General features: G+C 40.1%; 1 protein-coding gene across 1 annotated transcript in view; it reads left to right on the top strand.

Annotated features, from left to right (window-relative positions):
- The window catches only part of RASSF3 (Ras association domain family member 3), a 53,411-nt gene extending 33,295 nt beyond the window's left edge, over nucleotides 1-20,116 (top strand). The window contains exons 2-5 of the mRNA XM_058805144.1: nucleotides 13,861-13,968; nucleotides 15,481-15,748; nucleotides 16,777-16,892; nucleotides 17,261-20,116. Coding sequence (XP_058661127.1) covers nucleotides 13,861-13,968; nucleotides 15,481-15,748; nucleotides 16,777-16,892; nucleotides 17,261-17,410 — 642 coding nt within the window. The 3' untranslated portion in view covers nucleotides 17,411-20,116. The remainder of the gene's footprint in view (nucleotides 1-13,860; nucleotides 13,969-15,480; nucleotides 15,749-16,776; nucleotides 16,893-17,260) is intronic.
- Nucleotides 20,117-23,813: the final 3,697 nt, after the last annotated feature.

The following is a 23,813-nucleotide window of genomic DNA, read 5'->3' as shown; positions in this document are numbered from 1 at the left end:
ATACCTATGTGGGAGGGTGGCTGGAAGCAGGTGTGCTTCATTTCTAACATAATTATGTGGCCATGTAAAACTGCTTAGGAGTACAAAAAGCAGAGAGCATTTTCTCCTTTTGTCACCAGTAACAGCAAGATGTTGCTGGTTTTGATCACTCTTTCCTCAGGGCACTACTAGACTTCTTCTGACTTACTAGAATTGTGATATTTCCTAATCTGGTTAAGCCGATACAATGTTTGAGAGTCATGTTAATTTTTCGATAATGTAAATTAGTTACATGTAAGAGACTGAGAAATTGCAAACAAAATGCACCTTTACTGAAGCAAAACTGGAAGATGTGGTGGCACCTCAAGTTGTATACCCCACAGCTTTATCTTTTCTTAGGATCACATACTTCCTCTGTAGTTTGCTTGTTTAGATTGCCTGTGCTCTTTTTCTGAAATGCTGAAAAGCTGTAGCTAGCTTCTTCCCACTTTGCATCATAAAAACTATTTGCTTAAATGCATGTAGTAAGCTCCCTTTGTTCCTTGTTCATGTTTCTACACTTTGATGTTGCCATGCCATTTTTTCAGAAAAGTTACCATTCCTGCATGTGTTGGCATCAGTGTGTGTCACCTTAGTCAGCCTATGTAAGTAACTACTTTGATTTTTGTTAATTTTTACTAATTAATAAATGAAGAATCCTGATGATTTCATTAGGATTTCCTAATGAATGGTCCTAATAATCAAGGACTGTGCTCTGCCATTTTGACAGAACTTTCTTATACTCGGGGTGCCATTTAATTTTTGTGTAACAGTGATGCTTATTACTATGCTGCTGTAACATTCAACATTCATAATGTGGGACAGAAGTGATCAGATGCTAAATTAATGCCTCTTAACCCCCCTTTGTGTTGTTCTCTTGTCTGTAGTTTCCAATTCTTCTCCTTGTGTTATAATGTGGTGGTGCTACATAGGGGAAACACCCGTGTGTTCCTCTCCGCATTCCCTACCCCTTGCCACCAGGCATTACAGAATAACTTTTTATGGGAACCCACAATGTTTGTCGATTGGAAAAGTTTTTGCTAGCACATTATGCAAAGGACATACTGGTAGAAATTTGGCTGAATTTCAGTGTTCTGGCAAAATTGCCTGTACAGGTTTGGAGCAGAAGAAATACCAATACTTAATTAATTACACAGTTTGATTGAGCTAAAAGCTGAGGCCCTTCACATGTGGCAATTAGAGAGGTCTTGTTAGTGGACCTGTATTATATATGCTCAGTGGAAGAGTGGATGTGAACTGACTGGCCTGATTACAGGCTAATGCTTTTGTCTGTGTCAGAGGTTCCAGATATATTCTTAATTTTTCCAGCTCTCAAAAAGACTCCCCTTTACTTTACAGTTTTAAATGTGCACATATATATTTGTAAGCTAAGAATGGCTCCTGTGATCTATAAACTTCTAATAAGATAAGGTAGAGGTATAACTTAGTACCTCAACAACTGTAAGTTTAAAGACATAGGCAAATGCTGTATTCCCAGTTGGATGACGGTTTGTTTTTAGGTTTTTTTTAACTTTTATTTTGATCTCCTTTTAAAACAGTGTTGATATCTGATTGCATGCTTCATTTTATTGGCTAAAACCATGATTTCTCAGTATTTTCTGTTAAAGTAGAGGAAATGTTAACAAAATTTTCCAATACTTTTATTAAAAGGAAGTTGTGATTTTGCTTTGCAGAATTTATTGTTTATTTGAGGAAATTTTGATTGAACTAGTTTCAGCTTATCTGATGCTTGTCCATGAAGTGACCCATCCTTTTCAATGTGTTCTGTGTTATGAGTGCTTTCTTAAGAACGTGTGGTGGTACTGATTATCCTTATTGCCTCTAATGAGGATTTTTTTTTTAATGAAAAATTCTACTAGACTCTTTTGTTCCACCTGAAATGCCTATCAGCTCTAGCAGATCTCATACCTTCATATGCTTCATAATTACATTTCCTGAAGCAGAAGTCAGGCTTAAGGAAAGGTGGAGTAGCAGCAGCGCTTCCTTGTGCCTGTAACATCCTGCCCATAAAAGCAGGGAAATAGCTGTTTGGAAAGGAAAAAAGAACAACTTTTTGAACTGTATGTTGTAAAGTCAACACATTCTCCCATTTGCTCCTTAAGAACAAAGCATGTAATCATTTTCCCCCTTCTCTGGTTTCCTGGTGGCCATTCTCCAGCATGGCAAAAAAACTTGTGTTTGGAGTCAGGCCATGGCATCAGGTTGTAAGCAAGCAAGCCCTGTTCTCCAGTGCAGCCTAATTGCTGTTCTCCTGACCTTTCCTCAGATGGAGAGTTTGTTTATCCAGCTTTTCCTGTGGGATATTCATTAACCATGTTCTGAAGTCTTCTGTTCACACCTCCCTTGAACGCATACTGGTTTGGCCTCCCACTCTCTTCTCTCTCCACCCTGTCCTGCCAGTATTGATCTAAATAGCACTGCTATCACTTTTGTTCATGCTATTAAAAAAAGAAATGTCTGAGTGTAACAACTGTCCTGTAATTCTGAAGTGATTCACTACTGCAGAATGGTCTGCCCAGATGCAGAAGCTGTGAGTTGATGAGAAGGGAGCAGCATGCTCACACGAGCACTGGAGATGTTAGTGGTGTAAACTGTCTGCTGAGGCATGGCACCAGGCTAGCACAGTGTTTGGGTAAGATGGGACTTGTGCCATGAGGTGTTTATTGCACTGTAGTTCTCTCATGCTGCAGACTTGGTTGATGCTTGTTTATATTATCTGTGGGGGTTTTTTAACCTGTGCAAAAATAAAACCCTGGTTTTCCCTTGCTAGTTCTTCTGTTTTCAGTTCGTTTATTCTGTTCTTTTTCAACTGGAAAAATAAAAAAATACCTTATTCAACTTATTTAAGAAAGGAGCCTCCAGGATTTGTGGAAGCAATCTGCTGGCTGGTAATGATTCTGTTACTGGATGAGGACTGTGACAGCTGACACTGGTTTCTCAGACAGTAGTAGCATCTAGCAGAGAAGCAGGCATATGGCTAAAAGCAGCTGTCTTTTAAATTGTCTCAGCATTGGAGGCACCTGAATTCATTTGTAAGAAATTAATGTGCTCTCTGTGTGTATTCTGGAAAACAAATTCATACTGAAACTGGGCAACAAGTGTATTTTTGCAAAAAGGATTGAAACACAAGTTGGTGGTAGTTTTCAGGTTTTGCAATGGTAATAGTATGATTTGTCTTTCTTTTTAGAAAATGTAGAAGTTTTGAATAGACTTGTCCTTTTGTCAGTCTCAGTCTGCTTGCAACTGAATTGCTTGGTAGCCTTAAATATATGTGTGATAGATAAAATCCAGGTGGTAGAAAAACAAGAGATTGAAACCCCTGAGAAGCAGGTTATCATTGCCATGCTGATGAGTTTATTCAAGGCATAATCTTGCTGACTCAAGTGGTTGGTTTCCTCACAATGCAGAGATCTGAGGATTGAGTACCATTTTACCAGTGTGATCTTGAGGTCACTAGGACATGGGCTTTGGTGGTGCCATGGGGCTGGAGGGCTGAGGTCCAGCAACCAGCTGCCTTTACCAGTTTGTTCTCAGCTCTGAATGAATGCTCTACTGCATCCCTCATCCACAAGATGAGAGGAATAACTTCAAATGGGGAGTTGCAGGAGAGTCCAAGAGTGATCCAAGCCTTTTATTTTCCTTACTGGAACAGCAATCAAATCTGAGCTCTGAAGTCTAAATAAGTTCTAACTGGAATTGCAGTCAAATTGAATGAAGGTGGAGAAAGAACTGAAAAGTTCTTATTTGCTGCAGCTTTGAGATAATTGCCTAAGGGGTTCTAATTTTTTTTCTTTCAACATTTGACTTCTTAAGGCTGAGGTTACAAAATAGAGGTAAAATCCTATCATTAAGGTCAATGTAAGTTTACACTACAGTATTACATGGTCCCCTAGTTTGCCCCCATGCTTTTTTCTTTCTTGAATTTTTGCCAGATCAGTTCAAGCAATAGTAGGTAAAGCTAATGATTACAGTATGCTGGTTTAGAAATGTCTTTTGGCTACTATCTGATTTTTAATAAAATGTGGCAATTAAAAGGCTGTAGCAAAGGGTACAGTCATTACAGTTTTAATTGTTAATGAAATGTGCCAGGTGATTTAAATTTTCTGGAGCGTGAAAGAAAGAGGAAGTTTTTCATGCAGGCCAGGCTGCAGGGGTGCATCCTTTTGTCTGCACCATGAAATATCTAATTTGGATGTCTCTTTGAAGAGACCAGTTTTTAATATTTCTGTGAAAGCTCTGTAGAGACTTAATTGCACAAGTTGCAGTGAGAGAGGTTGTGTTGGTGTAAAAAAATTTTCTATGGACTTATTTCATGAAAACCCAACTTGTTTTGAAGTAGAGCCACAGTCAGTGTAAACTGTTAGATTTTGGATGGAGTTAGTTTTTAGCTCTGTTTTGCATATACCTAAAGCAGCAGTTATATAAGTTGACTGTAAATGCATGTGATGGTTTTATTGTGATCATATTTAGCATACTAAGAAGATACTTCTGCTACTTTGGCTTAGAGGTTGGGTATATTACTGAACATACCAGTGATTGCTTACAAGCTGGAGCATTGTCTGAGTCTGCCAGTTATTGTTGCAAGCTTTTGAGGCCTTGCAAAAGCAGACTTCATTTGAAAAATAGATAGTTTTACTTCCTTAATTCGTGGGGATTTGAGATACATGTGCAGCAGAAGAGGGCATTTTCCCATCAGAAAAGTTTCAAATGTGATATCAGCACCAGGATGATAAAGACAGTAACATAACTTTTTGAATTTGAAGAACTGTATGTTCTTCAAAGTACTACATCCTCCCCATAACCCTGGCATTTCTTTGAGAAGACTGTTCATCTTTCTGAACATTTTTTCACTGTAGTGTCTATGATAAGGGAAGACTGTCAGGGTTGTTCTATATCCGGAGAGCCAATGTGTGATATTTCCTAGGTGAGAATTGTTAGTGTGTATTTTTGAGATTTGTGTTTTTTCTTTTAAGTGGAACAAATCCAAACAAAAATTATCTGGTTGGTGGGACTGTTGTCATCATGTGCAGGCTCACCATTTCTGTCTAACACCAGCCCTAAAGCTTGGCCTGGTTATGAAGTTCTTGTCTTTTCTTGGTACAGACAGGTTTTAAAAGTAATTTGGTGACACAATCTTAGATCTACCCTACCAAGCCCAGGAAGGGAATGTTGCTCTAAAGATAAAATGGTGTTTGACAAACTTGGCAAAAGCTGGCACATCACCCAGCTTCTGCTGAGGCAAGGCCCACCGCTGAGCTTGCTTCAGACTGGGAAGTGCGGGCAGCAAGCACAGGAAGAACACTCTGCCTTGGCCTGGCACGGGGCTCGCTTCCCCAGCAATGGCTGCTTGGTTTCCAATGTCAGCTTTAAAGTGAAATGTAGAGAGTTGCATTTGTAGACCTGAGAGGTTGTCATTGTAAACACCCTCTTCCCACCTTCTGTTGTATGGAATGTGTTGGATTCTTGCATTGTAGGGTCATATGCAAATACTGTGGTTTAATAACCCAGAGCCCTAATGTTACTTAGTTGTTTGATCTCTACTTGTATTAGTACCCTGGGCTTCAGACCATACTTAACTTTCAAGATACACTAAGTAGTTTTCAGTACAATATCCTGTATAAGCTTGTTTCCTAATAGTCTTTTAAAAGCTTGATTTTGTTGTACAGGTCACAGAGGCTGGTAATCCATTTTAGTTCATTAAACACCTTATGTTCTTAAATAGCCAGCAGTTAAAACTCCCACTTTCTGAAGAGGAGACCTGAAGGAAATGATTTATTGTCTGTGATACTTCTTAGATCTAGTTTTACTGAAATCTGCAAAACTGGAACAGCTGTTGAATGTTATTTAAATCATGTAATATATTTCTTTAAAAACATGACGTAGTCTGGAGAGGGGAAAATGTACAAATCTGTGTAAAATCTGTTGTGTCTTTAGGGACATAATGTAATGCTAAGCCTGAGTTGCTGTTATTTGTACAGTTGGTTTTCACTTTAAACAGATGACTGCTTTTTTGAAACTGGGTTGCATGCCAGTAGTTAAAGTACAACCATGTAGGGTACAACAGGGTTTGTAACTAGGGGTTTTCAGAGGTGATGTCATGATGAACTTAAATGAAACTTTAGCAACAATGTTAATGTCACCAACAAATATATTCAGTTTCCTAGCCTTACTTTCACAATATCTGAATATGAACTGTGTTTTTATTGCTTCTGTTTGAAGGAAAATAATTTGCTAAAAGGAATAAAGGGAAGTTACAACTTTTGTTTTGTTTCTCTTCTACTTAAAAATACTCACCATGTAAACATTTGAGTGTTTACATCAGAGGGGGCAGATGGAGCCATAATGTTTGTCATTGTTTGCTTTGCTTTGTCATTCATTGCTTTCATTTGCATGCCAAACCACATGGTGATACTTGGTAAAAACTGAAATAATCAGAAAGTAACAAGTATTTATTAACTCTAATGCTTGTACCTTGTAAAATTATGATAAAATTATAAACTGTGGTGTTGCATGGGGATTTCTGTAACCACTATGGAAGGGAGACCACATTGCATCATGGATAAAAGTAAAGATATTTCATACCTGTAGCATACAGATTTATAAACAAAGAGCATTTAAGCTTTGGTGCACCTGTGTCACAAGTTCTGATACAGGTCTGGTCCCCACATCCCATTTTTGTGGTTAATTTCCCTGCTGTAAAATGATTGCGAGGATGGAGCAACTGCCTTAGGAAGACTAAGGAGTTCAAGGCTCCTCATTTTGGAGAGGAAAAAAAGGGGTGTGTGTGATGTGGTTTACAAAATCACAAAGGTGATAGAAAAGCTGAAGGTGAAACTTGAGTATATGAGGTTTTGCCATATTAGGATTAAAGAGCATTCAATGTTTTTGACAGAAGTTATCTGCTATCTTAATAGAAGATCAGCTTAAAGCAGATGGCAGTACCTCTTCTCACTGCAGTCATGAATCTGTGGAACTTGCTGCCACAGGAGGGGCAGAGACAGGCAGTGTTGGCAGGTTCAGAAAGGGTTTCTGTGCCTGCATAGGCACCAAGGCCATAAATGGACAGCGAACAGACTCGGAAGGGAGGTGCCCTCTGAATTCCTGCTTCCACACTTGTGGATGCCAGCAGAGAGGCTGCAGAAAAGGCTCACGTGCTTGCTGGAAATAGCCTTTGTTTTTGCTGTGCTGAAGGCAGGCTGTCAGGCTGGATGCCCTGTGCACCTGACCTGGGAGGGTGCCACTTCTCTTGCTCTGTCAGGGGGACATGTTGTGGGCTGTTCTTGAACTCTCTCTTAGTATCAGGATAATGGTTCAAACTCATGTCAGCCAAACCTCCTTAGAAAAACAAAATCTTTTCCTGAAAAAGAAACTGCTTCCTTGCCCTGTGTGCCACTGTGGGAGTTGGAGCTCCCTGACTGCAAAAAGTAAAAGGCATTACAGGAAGATAGAGATTATTCTGCCCATATCCATCCTGTCAGAAAAATTCCTCTTTCCCTGACCCAGAGAGCAACCTCATCTTGTTCAGGAGGATGCAAACATTTCAAGATTCAGCTATGTGATAAGGTCAGTGCTTGGAGATACTTGGATGCTAACATTTCTTCTTAGCCGCCCTGCCCCCAATTGGTCTTCACAGCTTTTTGGCTACTGGTGTCTGTGACTGGCTGTGACCAGTGTCCCTGCTTGGTGAGTCTCAGGGTTTCACATGAAGGAGGAGCACATATCTGGAGTTCAGGCTTGCCCCAGGATAGAAGCAGGAATTACTGTCGCTGGGAAAGCTGCTGTGCTCTCCTGAGATGAGGATGAGGGAGAAGTAAAATGCTTGTTTCAGAATAGTTTAATTGCAAGGTTTCAGTTTCTTTCTTTCCTGTAGGAGTGCTGCCAGGCTGTAGGAAAGAGTGCTCTTTCTTGTAGGAGTAACAGCTGAGATCAGAATTCCATTAATTTTGTTTCCTGTATGCTCTGCTGGGCTTTTTTTGTAGTACAATAGCATTGTTACTTAAATCCTTTCTTTAAAGCAAATGTGATGTAAGTAGGATTGCACTAGCTGTAATTTTTATGACTAAACAAGACTTTTTTTTTAACATAGTTTAGGCTGAATTTCTCATTTTCAAAACTTCGGTGTTTTATTTCAAAAAATATTTCTGGCCACAATTTACAGCAAGATCATGACATCTTCATTCATCTGACTGAATCGCGGTCACAGTATGTGTGGGATTAATGTGAAACATGAGAGCTGAGCTAGGGACTGATGTGTCTTAGAAGATTGCTTGCGTTCCCACAGGTCTTTGGTTCTTCAGATTTCTCATAAAAATGCTTTATGGATGTTCCTGGGATAGGTTTAACCTTTTGTCTGTTATATTTTCCTCTGTCTTTCAAGCTGAAATAGTAAGAAGAGCTTGGTTCTCATTCCTCAAGAGATGCTAAATTCTCAAAGTTTTGTGAAAATAGCAGGTTGGATGGAAGAGAGAGACCTTGTATCTCTCCATACACAGGAGGCTGCAGTAGCAGTTTGGGGAGCCAGGCATTTGACTCAAGGCAGGGATCCTGAAGCTGCAGGCTTCATGGTTTTGGAGTTTCCTTTCTTTGTGAAACTTTTTCTCAGCCTCATCCCATAGCAGCCTGTAGCTGTTGAGTTTATTAGTGCTTTATTACTACATGCAGGACCAGGGTTTGGCAGCAGCCGTGAGACTTAGACTTCCATAAAGCCACTTGATGTGATTCTTCTTTTTTGGGACCACAAGTTGATTTGCAGTTCACTTGAATTGTAATTTGTGCAGTTTTAGTTGTGTTTCTTGAGGATTCATGCTGAGCTAGTCTCATCTAGGGCTTTGCACTCAGCATAAATGTTACAAAGAGAGTGCTGCTTCTCTAAACATCTGTGCTACAATAAATGAGATGAGCATGGGGGGTGCCGCGATAAAGAAAAAACATTTTCTGCTCTTTTTCTTGTGAGGAAGCTCAACTGTGAAGAGGCATTGCATCATGAGCTCTGATGAAAGACCAGCTATTCCCCTTGGGAAAATGAAAGCACTTGCCTCATTTCCCTCTTACTGGCAGCTGTTGCTTAGGAATTCTGTTTGGGAATGAAATGCTGCTTTGGTTGACTTGAGAAGTGGCTTTAATACAAATGGCTGCCAGTGGTGTGCACTGTAATGTTGTGAAGGACAGAAAAAATTTCTTAAAAATTAATAGCTCAGACTAGAAAATTAGTGGTTTAAACACAAATATACAATTTGCATGAGTTCTGATGTATTCCACTGTGTCCTTGAGACCAGTTTTTGTTTTTCCCATCTGTGCTGGTCTGAGGAAGTGGCAAGATCACATTAGCATCAGGGAGTGGAAGGAGACCAGGAGCTCTGATGAGGAAAACATTTAATTGGGCTGGGAGGAGAAATGGGTGTTGATGTGGCAGACATTACTGAGAATATGGCTTGGTTAAATGATGGAAGAGAACCTAGCTCAGGTTCTATTCTATATATTTTATTTAATTTTTACAAAAAATAGCATGGAATTGTTTGTGCATGGTTTTATAGAGAAAGTTCCTTTTTTGAGCATTAGCCCCCAGAAGTGATATTGTTAAGCCTGGCAACATCTAGGTCTTGGCTGATGGAAGAAGACACAGTGTGAACTGCTCTGCTGGTTGTGCTCATACTTCACTCTGCTGCTGTGACATACACAAGGATCTGTGGTTAGGAAACTCATCACTAGGCCTGACTTTTGAAGAAAGGCAGTTGCCCAGTTCCCTGCACTGTTGTGGGGTGTGTGCTGGGTGTCTTGTAGGGAGCCAGAGATGAATCAGCCTGGAGATGAATCATGCTCCCCTTGTGCCTGAGCAGTGCACTGGCTTTGAGAAGCTGTGCCCTGTCTCACCTCCAAAATGCTCTTGCTCCTTTGTTTAAAGCAGCTGCCTTTGGAGCAATTGCTTTCCCTGTGCAGGTGTGGCATCAACCATTTGGTAGCCATTTCAAGAGGAGGATGTCAGAAGCACATTGTAAAGCATGGTAGAGATGAATGAAGTTCATTGGATGACTCAAGGTCTTCACAGGTAATAAATTTACCTGCTGAGATAACCAGGTGGAATTTGATCTGTTAGACAGGAGCAGAGTTAGCAGGGGACAGCTTTTCTTTTAGTGGGTCCTGTTATGAAGTACCTGCTATTTCCTGTGGGAAATCAGTTTGTCAAGTCTTCCTGAACCCACCTAAGGATGCTCGTCAAAGAAGACTTACTTATTTTAACTTCTAATGTGGCTAGCAAAGCTGTATGGCAAAATTTAGGTAGCATTGTATGCTGAGAGCAATTCAGCCCCAGGAAAGTTGGGGGGAAAAGCCAGGGGAAAAAACCCTGTATAACAGCTTGTTAGCTTCTCTTTGCATGTTGGCTAAGTATAATTAGGAAAATTAAAAGACACAGGTGCCTGAAATCTGTGTATTCTGCTTAATGACATTCAGTGAGAGCAGCTGACCCAGTGAATCATGGTGGGCTGAGGTTTTCTTGTTCATAATAAACCCAGTGAGTTGCTCCTTTGTTGGTTTTCTGTTGGCAGCAGTCATGTGGGCTTTAGTGTCTCTGCAGTTTGTGTGACAGCAATGTGATTCTCTCTAAGTCCTGGTGTGTAGCTAGTGAGGAGGTTTTGTTTGCTTGGTTGAAGTTGTACCCTGATGAATGAGTAGTTGGAGTGTTCTGAGCTTTTTGTTTGGGTGCAGGCTGGTATCACCAGATTAATTCATGAAGATCTTGGTCTTAGGTTTCCAGTGGCATCGAGTACTGCCTCTCCTGGGACACATCTTCACTTTTCACTGCCTCTCATCTTGATAGTGAAAGATGGAGGAGAAGGGTGAAAATGACTGTAAACAGCATTTCTGCCTATGATGTATTTTATTTTTATTGAATGATTTTGGGTCCCTTTGTCTGATTTAATCCCAGTAGTCCTCTTTGTATTCAGTTCAGAGATTTGCTATGAACTACATGCTGTTGAAGTTAATTAAGGCCCAGGCTTTGGTTGTTTAGGAAATGAGTTAGAGGTACATTTGTTGGCAGAGTGCTCACTACAAAAGGAGGTAATCCCCGCTTTTGCGTAAACACACAGATGTGTTTTTGTGGGCTTAATTAAGCTTTGCCAAAATTGTCTGGCCTCTAGTGCAAGAAGGGAGAAATTCCTGTGGTATGTTCAAGTGTGGAATCATGTTTAACTCATTTGATGGATGACAGCTGCCCCAGTGATGCCTTGTGGCCCTCAGCTCTGTAGCGGATCTGCCCCCGGGAAGGCTGACTACGAGAGCATCACCAGGCAGGTCTGTGGGAAATCAGCTGCCTTGGGTGCTGGGCTTGGATTTTGCTTGTCATGCCTGCTTCCATGGCAGTCCCCAGGATCAGAGTGATCTCGTGGGCTGGTGTCTTTTCTAACCAGATCAAACTTCTGTCATTTTGGGAGAGCAGTATGAAAACTCTCCTATGTGAAAATAGGAGAAAGTTTCTTGCTGTCTGTTCATACCCACCAATTCACCAGGGTTTTTTTTCCTTGTCCTTTTTTTTCTTCTTAATAATGCATGCAGATAATTTCCTAGATGTCAGCCTTGTGAACTTTACCCTGTGCCATTGCCATTAAAGGCAATAGGTTCTTTTTGTCATCTACAGTTATTAAAGGTCTTTTTTGTGGAATTAAACTTGCAGGTGCACAGAAGTTAATGTGAAGTGGTTGTTTATTTGTTGATTTTTTTTTTAAACAAAGGTTGATATTTCAACATAGGAAAGGTGAGTTTTTTCCCTCTTTCCTAGTTAGTGATTTTTGCTTAATAATAGCGGATGTTGTGGGTAACTTCAGTATTTAAGGTGACAGTTCCAACAGGGTAGGTACCTGCTTGAACGATCAGAAATGAATTAATAATAAGCATTAAAGCAGAGGTGTCTGGTATTGGAATTTCAGTATCCATATTGTTAGTAGATTGGAGAGGTATGAATGCTTGTCTCTGAGGTGACTCTTGGCTGGTATCCATGTGAAGGAGTTTGTCTGCACTTACACTGACAGGGAATGTTGCAAGTTAAAGCTTGGGTTCTTGAAATGTGTCACATAGATGTCAGAGGCTTGCAGACTGTTTCCTGTCCCTTTACTATCCACTCATTTTCCTTTGTGCCTCTTCTGTTTGCCCCCAGATTGAACACTATAAAGCTGAAAGAGCCTTTGGGGAGATGAAGTGGGCAGTTTAAACTGAGCTGTCTGTCTTTATAGTTTGGGGCAGATGGAAAACAGAAGGGCAAGAAGGCTTCATTTCTCTTGAGAGAATAGAGACTTGAATTCTGAAAACGTTCAGTAATTGGGTATTTGTAGTTTAGTAGGTGGGGTCTGGCAGCTGTGCAAAATGCTACACAATCTTAAATTGTGCTTAAGGAACTAATGGCAGAGTTGTCTTTCACTGGTGTTCCTTTTTTGCCTCAGTTTCCTGATCTTGAAATAAAGGTATGTTCTCAGTGTTATGCAGGAAATCAGTATCTCAGTCCAGATCAGAATTCAAGGTTTCTGGCTTCAAGTTCTCCATTCAGACCACACCTTTCTTTTTATAGCCATGGGAAAAAAGTCTGCTCCAGCATGTCATTTAGTGAAATGCCATATAGAAAAAGCAAAACTAAGCCTAAAAGAGCTAAAAATACTTGATTTTAAATTAGGAGACAGAAAAAGTTCAGGAGATTCTTTCTGGCAAGTGGAACCTTACAATGCCACAGCAGATGTGCTCATCTTTGGGGTAGTGTCTGGCAAACTGAAGTGCCTGCAAAGATGTGTGCTGAGTTGTGCTGAGTAGTGTCCAATAGAGTGGGGTTCTGAACAGGCCACTGAAGTCAGGGAAGCCCTTCCTCAGGATACATTACACTGGAATGTGTGTGGGAGGACAGGTGGAACTGGGACTTGGTTTGTCTGTAGAGTGAATGTGCTCAGGTGTTCTCTGAAAGCATCGAGGCTCTTCAAAGCTTCTCCCTTTTCTAATTGAAGCTTTAAATCATCAAAGCTGAGAGCTGAAACTCTTTCATACTATATATGGCATTTGTGCTAGTGGCAGAAACTGGAGTGTATTTATAACACTGGTTTGCTGCTGCGGGAATACAGATTGGGAACAAATGTTTGTTTGGAAAAAATCCAATTCCAGGGTGTTCTTTTACTGCCACACGTGAAATCCACAGCAACCTTGTAAAAGCAACAGTTGAAAAATCTTAATAGGGCCTCCCCCATGGAAAAAAAACCCCATGCAATTGGTGTAACATTATGTATCTGGAGAGTTACTTCTGATGGTTTGTGCAGTAGGCAGTGACCCTGTATGTAACATCCTGTCTGTCACATTGCAATGCTGGGATGTTGTCGTGTTGTTGGCACACACTGGGATTGTTGGGGTTTCTTGCTAGGACGTGCTGCTCTTTTCAGATGTGCTCCTGCTTTGTTCAGAAATACCTATTTGTGCCCCAGGTAATAGTTAATGAAAATTTTAAGTGTTCTTTGCAGGATGGCATAGCATTGACATGAGAAGATCAAGCCATAAGCTGGGTTGAGCTCTCTTGCATACTGCTGCAAAACATTTGAAGGAAAACAGTTGGCAACAAAAGGGCTCAGGTGTCTTTGGGTGTGTTGATTAAACTATCTCCCTGCCATCTCCCTTCAGTCCCAGTGTTCTGTTTGATTTGCTTCATGTGTTAATCCTTGCTGTTGCTGCACAGCTATTACTGTTATGTTGAGCCTCTGTGGAATAATTACCATTTGGACTAACAATGTTTGTATCCAGAATCATAAAATAATTTATTTTATACTGTGTTTTAAAACTACTGTCTTGTTTTTGAAGGATGTTCAGAAGGAGAGAGAACCTCATGTTTATCTCAGCAAAGAAGAAGTTAAAGAGAAGATACAAAGCTATAATTCATCTGTCACTGATAAATTAAAGATGACCTTGGTAAGTTTTGCATACAATTCCTGTAATTTTTAATGTTGAGTTGTAGCTTTGTAGTGCATTGTGAATTGTTTTATTCTCAGCGTCTTACATATGAAACTCTCTCTGTTTAGATGGTTTTCTAAGAGACTTTTCCTTAGACTGACGAATTAAAATCTCATGTCTGAAATGCTTTTTATCCCTGTAGCTCTTTTACATGGATCAAAACAAAGTGTTGTAAAAACAAACTGATGTACCTGTGTTTAAGGTAAACTGTCAGCTGACACTAAGCTGTACATTTGTCAAAATTTTCTTACCAATTCTGAAAATGCTCAGATGGTAAAAATGAAGGTATATTTTTCTTGTTTTTGCAGATAAATTTTTGTCAGATTTCTTTGATAAGGATGCTCAAGCAGTGGTAGAAGTTAAAACATGCAATATTTATTATAGGATGCTTAGCTTTCAGAGTAGTCATACAAGTTTTCAGCATGAAGAGACTTTCTTCCCCCAAAAACATAGAAATTACAGACTGGAATACATAAGACTTCTCATTTCAAAGGATTGTGAACCAGGTTTAATATTCAGTTGGGTCTACTCAAGTCCATACTAACAAAATTCACATCTATCTGCTTAGCAATCTGTTTTAAAGTTGTTAGGCTGTCCAGATTTTCTAATACATGACATATTCCTGTGGGTGTATATGGAAATTGAAAATTCCATTATATCCTAAACCATATAAGTATGACTATGTACTAAAAAGATCTTTGTTATGTGTTTGTATGTGGATCGGGACTTATTATGCCCAAAACTAGATTGTCAAAATTTTTCTAGCTCAGTAAGGTTTGATTGGCTTTGCTGTTTTGTCTTTCAAGAGCAACTGAAATAAACATTTTCAGATGTTACTTGGATTGGCATTTATTCCAGGGTTTTGCCTGGGTTTTTGTTGTTTATTGGGGGTTTTTTGTTTTTGTTTGTTTGAGTTTTTGGGATTTTTGTTTGATTGTTTGAGTTTTGGGGGTTTTGTTTGGTTTTTTGTTTATTTTCTTGTGAGTTTTTTGGGGTTTGTTTTTTTTTTCTGTTGGTTAGGGCTTTTTTCAACATGATTTGACCATTTAAATGCCTCAGACTAAGTTGACAAAGACACCTAAAATGTGGGAGGTAATTTCTGTATTTCTGCACAAAATCTGTTGCTAAAGATGGTATTAGTGATCTTTTTCACTTCATAGTCCTCTCCTGAAGTGAAAACTTATCTCTGGTACGTTGTACCTTTTGCTTGATGAATCCTAATATACTTAGAACTCAACAGTTATTATTAAGAAAAAATTAATACTCAGTAGTTATTAATAAGAAAAATTTCTATTCAGAAAGAATTAACTGTCTGAATTATGAAAGCAATGCCTTTCCTGTGAGATGTCGTGTGTTGCAGTGGTATTTAAACAGTGCTCACTGTGAGCATGTTCATGTGCCTGCTGCACTGCTGTGTCCCAGGGGTCACTGCTGATGATTTTAACAGTCCAGGCCTTTCCTTGGTTGCAGAACGCCAATGGGATCTACACTGGCTTCATCAAGGTGCAGATGGAGCTGTGCAGACCCATCACTGTGCAGTCCTCCCAGAGCCAGGGCAGGTGTGCTCCCAGCAGCCAGGAAACTGCATTCTACCTGCCAGAGGGCTGTGTGAACACCCTCCACATCAGCAGCACCAACACTGTGCGGGAAGTGATCGAGGCCTTGCTCAAGAAGTTCTTTGTGGCTGACAACCCTGCCAAGTTTGCACTTTATAAACGCTGTCACAAGGAAGATCAAGGTATAAACTGAGCCTGAGGCATTTTGGTAATGGAAGGGTTTGGGGAGGGAGTTGTGCTGTAGTAATACTTGAAATTAGCAAGGTGGAAGAAGTCAGATAAATGGGGTAATAGTCTTCCTACCTTGTCTTTTTTTCCATATATAAAGCAGCATGGCAAGATTGCAAAAGACTGGGGGTATTTCAAGATAATTCATCCAAGACAAAGTCACCTGCTAAAACATTACACACATCTCCTGTGCTTTGCAGTCCATTTTATTTTATTTCATGCCCTTGTCAGGTCCTAAATTTCAGCTGGCCTGATACACTGCAGAGCTGTGAGATGAAGTTACAGGCCAGGTTTTCAAACAGATAAGCCATGGTGTCTGTGATGCATGAGGTACTGGCACTGGCAGGCCGCTCTTGAGGTGACAGCCATGGGCACATATCTTGTGCTCACGTGGCTGGCCCTGGGCACTGGCTGTTGTTAGGAGTTTGTTGGGAATACCAGAAGATGGAAAACGGGTTTTTTAGGGAAAGGTGCATTTTGCCAATGTTGTGTTCTTGCACTTAGAATCTGCCTTCCTTCCATGGACATTGAGAGCAGTTTCAGTAGTTCAGATGTTTCTGACTCTCAGATAAGCAGAGTTGTCTTTTAGACTTTTTGTGTGAAATTTTAAGTGGAAAACTTAAATCAGAGCAGTGATACACAGCTCTGATGTCATAAATGCTTAGAGCAACAGATCTATGTGTTGTGGTTTTTTCTTGTGGGTTATTTTTCCCCCCTGCCTTGCATGTACTGTGTTGACTGGAGGCCATTTCATTCCTGTGCAAATGCAGTGTTGCACTGTCACCATCAGTCACCTGCTCAGCTCCTCCCTAAAACTCACTGCTCAAAACCAGTATGTAGACTGATAGATAAACAGTGTGTAAATTTTAGCTACACATGCATCTTTCTGAAATTTTTGTAGCATTAGCTAGCGTTAGTAATTCCAAGCGTTGGAATCATTGTTGGTAAAGATGCTAATGACTGTGGTTTCCTTCTCCTGCAGTTTATACCTGCAAGCTGTCAGACAGAGAACATCCCCTCTACCTGCGCTTGGTGGCAGGCCCCAAAACAGAAATGCTCAGCTTTGTTCTGCGCGAGCATGAAACTGGAGAAGTCATGGTAGGTCACACGCTGCTGGGCCACTGTTTGTGTAACCTCGTGGGTGAGTGGGCTTCTGTTTGAGCTGTGCTGACCGGGCAGATCATTTTCTGGAAGCAGACTTTTTTCCCCTGTTAATTTCCTTTGTGCCTTTTATAAACATTTAATTTGTGGTTAGATTGACCTGTTGGTACTTGCAGAAGAAAAAAACTAATTGAAAGAGTAAAATATTTTCAGATGCCCTAAGATTTATGAGGAAGGTGCCTGATAGTGTTTCAGTTGGAAATTGTCTACAGTGTCTGAGGTTTTGTTTGGAAATACTGCATATATAAAAGATGTATGAATTTTCTGTTGATCTCATCCATTCTTTGCACTCTCTGTCTTTCCAGTGGGAAGCTTTTAGTATTCCTGAACTGCAGAACTTCTTGCGCATACTGGACAAAGAGGAAAGCGACCAACTGCAGCTCTTGAAGAACCGCTATGCAGCTTACAGGGGCAAGCTTGAAGAAGCCCTTCGGGGGGTGCTGAAGCCTGGCTAAAAGGGGCCAAAGGACACTCAGGAAAAGTGCTACCAAACGTCATAGAGCATGCCAAACCCAAGTACAAAGAGCAGCAGAGAGTCGTTCTCTTTATTCAGAAGACTGTTTTGTGATGCCAGGGTAGACTTAGTTCCATAAGCCAGGTCACTTAGCATCTTGCACCCACAAGTAAGGGATTCTGCATGTTTGTACATCAGTTTGCAACCCTCTGTGTGCCTAGAGAGTTTCCCAAGTTATCTTGGTGCAAGCTGTGAAACTGTAAGCAATTTCCTAGGATGCTATGAAATACCTTTTTTTTTTCTTCTTTGCTTAATGGTATCTTTACAAGTAAGGATGTGCAAATTGATGGGTTAAAAAAATATTATAAAGCCATTTGGATGAGAATTAGAGCACTATGTCAGAGATGAAATTGATTTGCACTACCTTTTTGTTTTTGAATAGTTACTGTAAAATTTGTGAGAGAACTGTTATAGGTGGAGAGCTTATGAGATCCTGTGGTTTGTACTGTGAAATTGTGGAAAGCTTTTAAGTGGTCTTTGGGAAGAAAGTAAAGAGAAGGTTGAAAAGAAGGTGAGAGTTGGGGGAGAAGAACTCTAATAGCTGACAGGAGGTTTTAAATGAAAATAGTATTTACACAGAGGAAAGTTGAAATACTAATTCTACAAGATTAAAGTTTCAGTATGTTTTAATATTGTGAATAAGTTTTATGGTTTTAACTGTGTAAATCCACACTGGAAAAGAAATAAAGAAATAGAAATAGTGGGAAGGAACGAGAAGCAAAAGCTAAGTAAGAATGGAAATGGAGCTGCACATACAGGTCCCTTTTGGAGAAGCTGATTCCATAAAGGCATAGTCAGGGTTTGAAAAGTGTGGCAAACCTGAAAAGCTGCTTACTTGAATTCTGAAAAGTGGTCCATGTCTCAGATAACTCTGTGAGAAATACCTGTCTAGCGAGGGTGCTGACATAAGCTACAACTACAGATGCATTTGATTTTTATTGTAAGTCAGGTCTTTCCTCTGGCCCAGTGATCCATTTTTAGGCTGGATAATCTTGAATTACCATATCTGAAAGACAGAAAGAGCTTCCTCTGCTTCTTTCTTTGTTAAAAGCTCAGTCAGGCAAAAAAGTAGAATTTCTTATTCACATTTCCAGCCCAGCAGAACGTTAACATTTGTTGTCTGTTTTGGTGACTGAGCTTAGTAACTCTTGCTTTTAATAAATCAAAACTTTTTTTCTCTTATGGTTTTTAAACTCTTAATTGAAAAACTGATTACCAAATTCTGCGGACTGCTGATTTACTTGATTTAAAAGTAGGAAAAATGTAGCAAGAAAACTTTCTACTTTAGTGTAAATATAGTTGTTGTTCTTTCAGAGTTATTTATCTAAAAAAAAGCAAGTTCAAAAGAAACCAAAGAAGTGGGTGTGCAATAGAAGCATGGAAGCATGAGGCAGATTTGAGTGACTGATACTGTAGTCATTATCATGCCAGAGAGGAAATGAGTTATGTACTGGGGGGTGGGGGAGTGGAGGAGTGCTAAGGATTGAAGAGCAGCAGAAGTTGTGGTGGGGTTTTTTTCCCCTCTGTTCTTAATGTGTTCATTTTAAATTCCCAAGGAATTGTTAAAACTTTGGTGACATCTAATGGATACTGTGTGAAACTCCAAGATGCTTCTCTTCTTCCCCTTAATTTTATGTAATTGTGCCTTTGTTTCCTTTACTTAGTAAGATTCTTTTTAAAACTCTTCACAAGGTTTTTAGGTAAAAAGAATTTGCAAGCTTATGAGACAATCATAATGTTTTAAAGAGTTAAGAGAAATTAAGAGTAGGACTAACTATAAAATATATCTAAGGCATATCTTGTTTGTTTTTTAATTTCACATGTAACATTGTAGTGCATGTGTGAGTTAGTAACATTATCCTCAAGTGAGACACTTTATAATGGTTCAGGGAATGCTTTTGTGTTTTGTTACAATTTGTTTTTCTAGGAATGCAGCAGTATGTTGGTGGGTATTCTGTTAACATCTTAATTTATGTTTCTGCCCATAGCTATGTAATCATTGCATAACCGCTGTCAATATTGAACCATTTGTTGCTCAGATTTAAACACTGTTTGAGTTTTAAAGTTGAGTATAGAAATATGTGAATTTTGATTTTACTTGAACTAAACTATCAGTCTTTTTAAGTAGGCACATCTTCATTTACTTTAGCCAAAAACCTCAATCAGTGTTGTATGCACTATGAGTCTTGATTTGGGGTGAAGGGGAAGGGGGTGGGGGACCAAAATAAACTTTTATTTTAATTTTGTCTTAGTCCACAGTTAATTATTGTAAGATGTCATGTGTGGAGTTAATTTTCTTCTTTTTTGTTCTACACACTGACAGTTACAGCAGCTTTAATTTAAAAGAAATGGTCATGCCTGGTCAGTTTTATCTTTTTTTAATTTTAGCATCAAATTGAACTGTCAGAGCTTTTGTTGCAAAACTGTTTTCTTGTCATTATATGATGGTACCAGAATGACTAAATTATGAGGGAGGGGGAATGCAGAGAAACATTAAAATATATGTCTTTAAATACAAACATTTAAACTATTTATAATTTTAACAAGCTTAGTTTTATTTTTGTAGGGAAGTTTTTATTCCCCTTAAAGTTATTACTGAAATGGCAAAAAAGTGATGGTTCCATTATTAAAGGTGAAGTTGGCAATACTTGGTTACGTGACATGCGTTTGGTTTTTCCTTTCCCTGGTGATGTGTTGTGATCCTTTTGAGGCCAAGTGGATTTCTGTGAGTCCTGTGGGCAGACACAGCTGGCCTTTAGCCTGAAGTAAGGTTTGCCTGGGACAGAGGGAGGGAGCAGAGCTGGGGGCTGTGGGGCTCAGGGAGCTGACCCCTCCCTAGGGGGAGTGCAGTGGTGCTGGGTGGGACAGCCCACGGGCGAGTTGTTTCCTTTCTGTTGATAAACACCTTGCAGAAACGGGGCCAATACACCAAAACTGGAGGTGATACCCCAGCCCTCTCCCCAGGAACTGCTTTTTACTCCTTTCTATCTTTAATGGCTTTTTAGTGGTTTTCTTCAGTAACATCCATGTTTAATTTTCCAGTTACTTACTCTGTGTTTCATAGAAGTGGTTTATTCCTCCCTGATTTAATTGGTAGAAGGGAGCTGCTGAGCTGTTTGCTTTGGTCTCTGTGGCACTTCCCTGGGCACCCTGGCCCTGCAGCAGAGATGGCAGTGGCTCAGGCAGGGCCTTCAAGGCTGGTTTATGTGAGACCTCATCACGGTTTGGTGTGTGCAACAACCCCACTGCAATTGTGTGTGCACTTGGCAAGGCCTGCAAATGGCAAGTGCTTCAGCACTCTTGCCAGGGTGGGATGGATAAAAGCCCTAAAGATACTGGGGTCAGCAAAGCTGCTGACCACACTGGGCTCTGCCTGTGGCACAGTTAGCTACCACCAGCAATACAACTCAGCAGAAGAAACCTGGTGTGCTTTGGCTGGATCAGGGGCAGAATTATCCATCTGGAGACTGACGAGTTCAGTGTGGGGGCAGAGCAGGAGAGCAGCACCGTCTGTGGGAGCAGTTGGGTCACTCCTCTCCATGGCAGGGATCAGCAGGTTGTCAGTCTGCTCTGGATTCCTGCAGGCTGAAGTTTTAGCGCTGAAATTTTTGAACATTTGCAACAAACGCCACCAGACTCCATTCCCTTCCTCCCCTCTTCCTTTATGTGTGTGAGTATAGAGCAGTTTTCTTTCCTTCTCAGGTTCCCAGCATGGGGATTTCCAGCTGCAGTCCTTGCATATTTTGTCAGCATTCACTTTTTACCATCTCCCATTGATCTGGAACCGTTCGGGTACGTTTTCCTCCTTCATTTTAAGGTTCAATAGCATGCTTGTGTTTGTTGGGAAAAAACTCTGCTTTCAAAACTTTCCCTACACTTTTCATCTTGCAGGAGAGCATATAAATTACACTATTTAAGTTCATGTGCAGAAAAAACAGTTTCTCCTATAAAACTGCAAAATAGAAACACTTTTTTAAATAAATGAGTTTTGAGCAAAGCAATGCTGACTAGTGCGGTATTCATACATTCCCAGATGGAGATTTGTTAGTATACCTCAGACTAATGATAAGGAATAAAACTGTCAAGGATTATGGCAATTTTATGTTTGTATTTGTTTCAGAAAATAAATACTCATAAAATTCTATATACTCTTAGCTTGGACCTGAAAGCTCCACAGAATCCTTAATTTTGTCAGAAGTACCAGTTTTAAATTGTTTTTTAAAAAAAAAGTTAATGCCATGCTACTAGTATCTGGAATAAAGTCCTATTACTTCAACTAACTTTCTAGTCCAATGTTGTCTTGTTTCTTACATGTACTTCATAATTATTTAGTGCCATTTTGAGACTTCACCTCTTGCCTTTGTTGGATCAAGTGAATAAAAAGCTGCAGGTGATCCTTACAGGACAACTGAAATGTTCAGAGTCTCTTACTCCTGATGATGAAGGCAAGTGGATGACTTCCAGATGGGTAAAGTTACGCATCTGCTTGGTCAAGAAGTGAGGACTATGTTGAAAATTCAAGCCAGCTAAGAGGAGACACAGTCTGCTCTCCTGTTTAGAACACAGGTTTAGTGCTGTGACCTGAGGACTTACCTGGTCTGGGGGAATTATTTTCCTCTGGCTGTGTGAGTGGGTAACAGAGATTGCTGCAGTAGCCAGTATGGAGAAGTAGGCAACGCCCGGTTCAGAGCGGTTTGAGCCAAGCACTTCAGACACAGAGCCTGGCTGCTGGCACTCGCTCTGTGGTGTTTTTCAAGGAAATACTGCAAAGGCCAGGACATGTTTGTCTGAAAAGCACCTTCCTGTGCTATGTGCTAGCAAGGTGAGAGGTAATTCCAGAGTGTTCTTGTTTGCCTTTGTGCAAGCCGAAGTTAGAAGTGTTTTCAGTTGCAGCAGCGTAGGCCTGACAGGGACCCAGCCCAACACCCTGCACTGAGGCACCCAGTACTAGCAAATGGCTTCTCAAGCTGTTTCCTTCCTGCTTTCCTCAAAGGTGGTTTTTAAAAATTGTCTTTTGACTGCACTTTCTGTTCTCTACCTCCCTCTACAAGTTTTGGAAAGGGCAGTGTTCACAACTGGAATTCTGAAGGTTTTTTAAAATCCAAGGATTATTCCTGCAATTGCCAAATCAAACATTTTATGATGCTGTGTAAAGCACTAACTTGGTGCTGTCTTTTCTTGTGTGCATTTTCCATATGAATAAGGATATTACAGATAAGGTAGTTCTGTTTTGCCTTCACTTTACCATGAATACCAATGAGAGAAGTAGAGTGAAAAACTCCCTTCACTAACTGTAAACCTAAATATAGCATTGTGGCCTTGCACATAGCATGAGAGAAAATAGCATTACAAGTCTAAGATTCCTCTCTTTAAATACAGAATCTGGAATGTGATCAGAAATTTCAGCTGTTTCCTGCATGTCTCAGGAGGAATTAGAATGGCAGTAGATTTTATGACACCGAAGTTCAGCCTCTTGGTTTTTTTCCCAGGCAAAGCTGTATTAGAACATTGGCTCTGAAGCTCTCCCTTCAGTTAAACAGGTGCTTTCAGTATGCCAGTAATCCTGGACAGTTCTTTTAATCTAGACTTGTCAGATGATACTTCCAGAATCTGCCCTCTTTGCTCCTAACATTTTTCCATAGATGTGAGTGAGCAGATGTTAGACACTTCTGTATTTTTATCTGCTCTGGTTTGTCAAATGAGCACTCACAGTGAGAACTTGTGGGTTTCTAGTAATACTGGTGCAGAAGGGCAGCATAACTTGTACAGAGTATCTTCCAACACCCGTTGCCAAGTGCCAGCACTCATTTTTGAATGTAAACTAGGCTGAGTGAAAATGCAGGTCACATGGAAAGAACACAACATCTACCTTGGTTCAATCTATGTAAATAAACGATATATCAGAGGAACATTTCCAGGAAGTTAACAGACTTAACACTACAAGTGTGTTTTGTTGAACAGTAGGTCTAGGATAGGTCATGTGCATTGTGCTGCTTCAAAGCCTGGAGCAGCCCAAAGGCAGGAAGACACTCTTTTTAAAGGTGGGACCTAATTGCTGCTGGTGTTTTTTCTTTAATACTCTGCAGAGAAGCTTTTGAAGTTACTATACCATTTCAAAAGACCTGAAATACTTTTGTGAGGTTTTTGCCTTGGTAATTTGAACACTTCAAAAGCAGAGGAGAAAAACAACTAAGCAGGTGTCCAGTAAAAAACGTAGCATGCCCTGTAGTGTCAGATTTATATGTTTTTGGTATTATTTTAAAACATCACAGCTAAGCAAAACCACAACACACAGGTTTTTTGCTTAGGATTTTCATGTTGTAAGAGAAGATCTCTATGTTCTT

Source organism: Ammospiza caudacuta, chromosome 5, assembly GCF_027887145.1.
Source record: "Ammospiza caudacuta isolate bAmmCau1 chromosome 5, bAmmCau1.pri, whole genome shotgun sequence".
Classification (NCBI taxonomy): domain Eukaryota; kingdom Metazoa; phylum Chordata; class Aves; order Passeriformes; family Passerellidae; genus Ammospiza; species Ammospiza caudacuta.
This window is presented reverse-complemented; position numbering and strand designations above follow the sequence as displayed.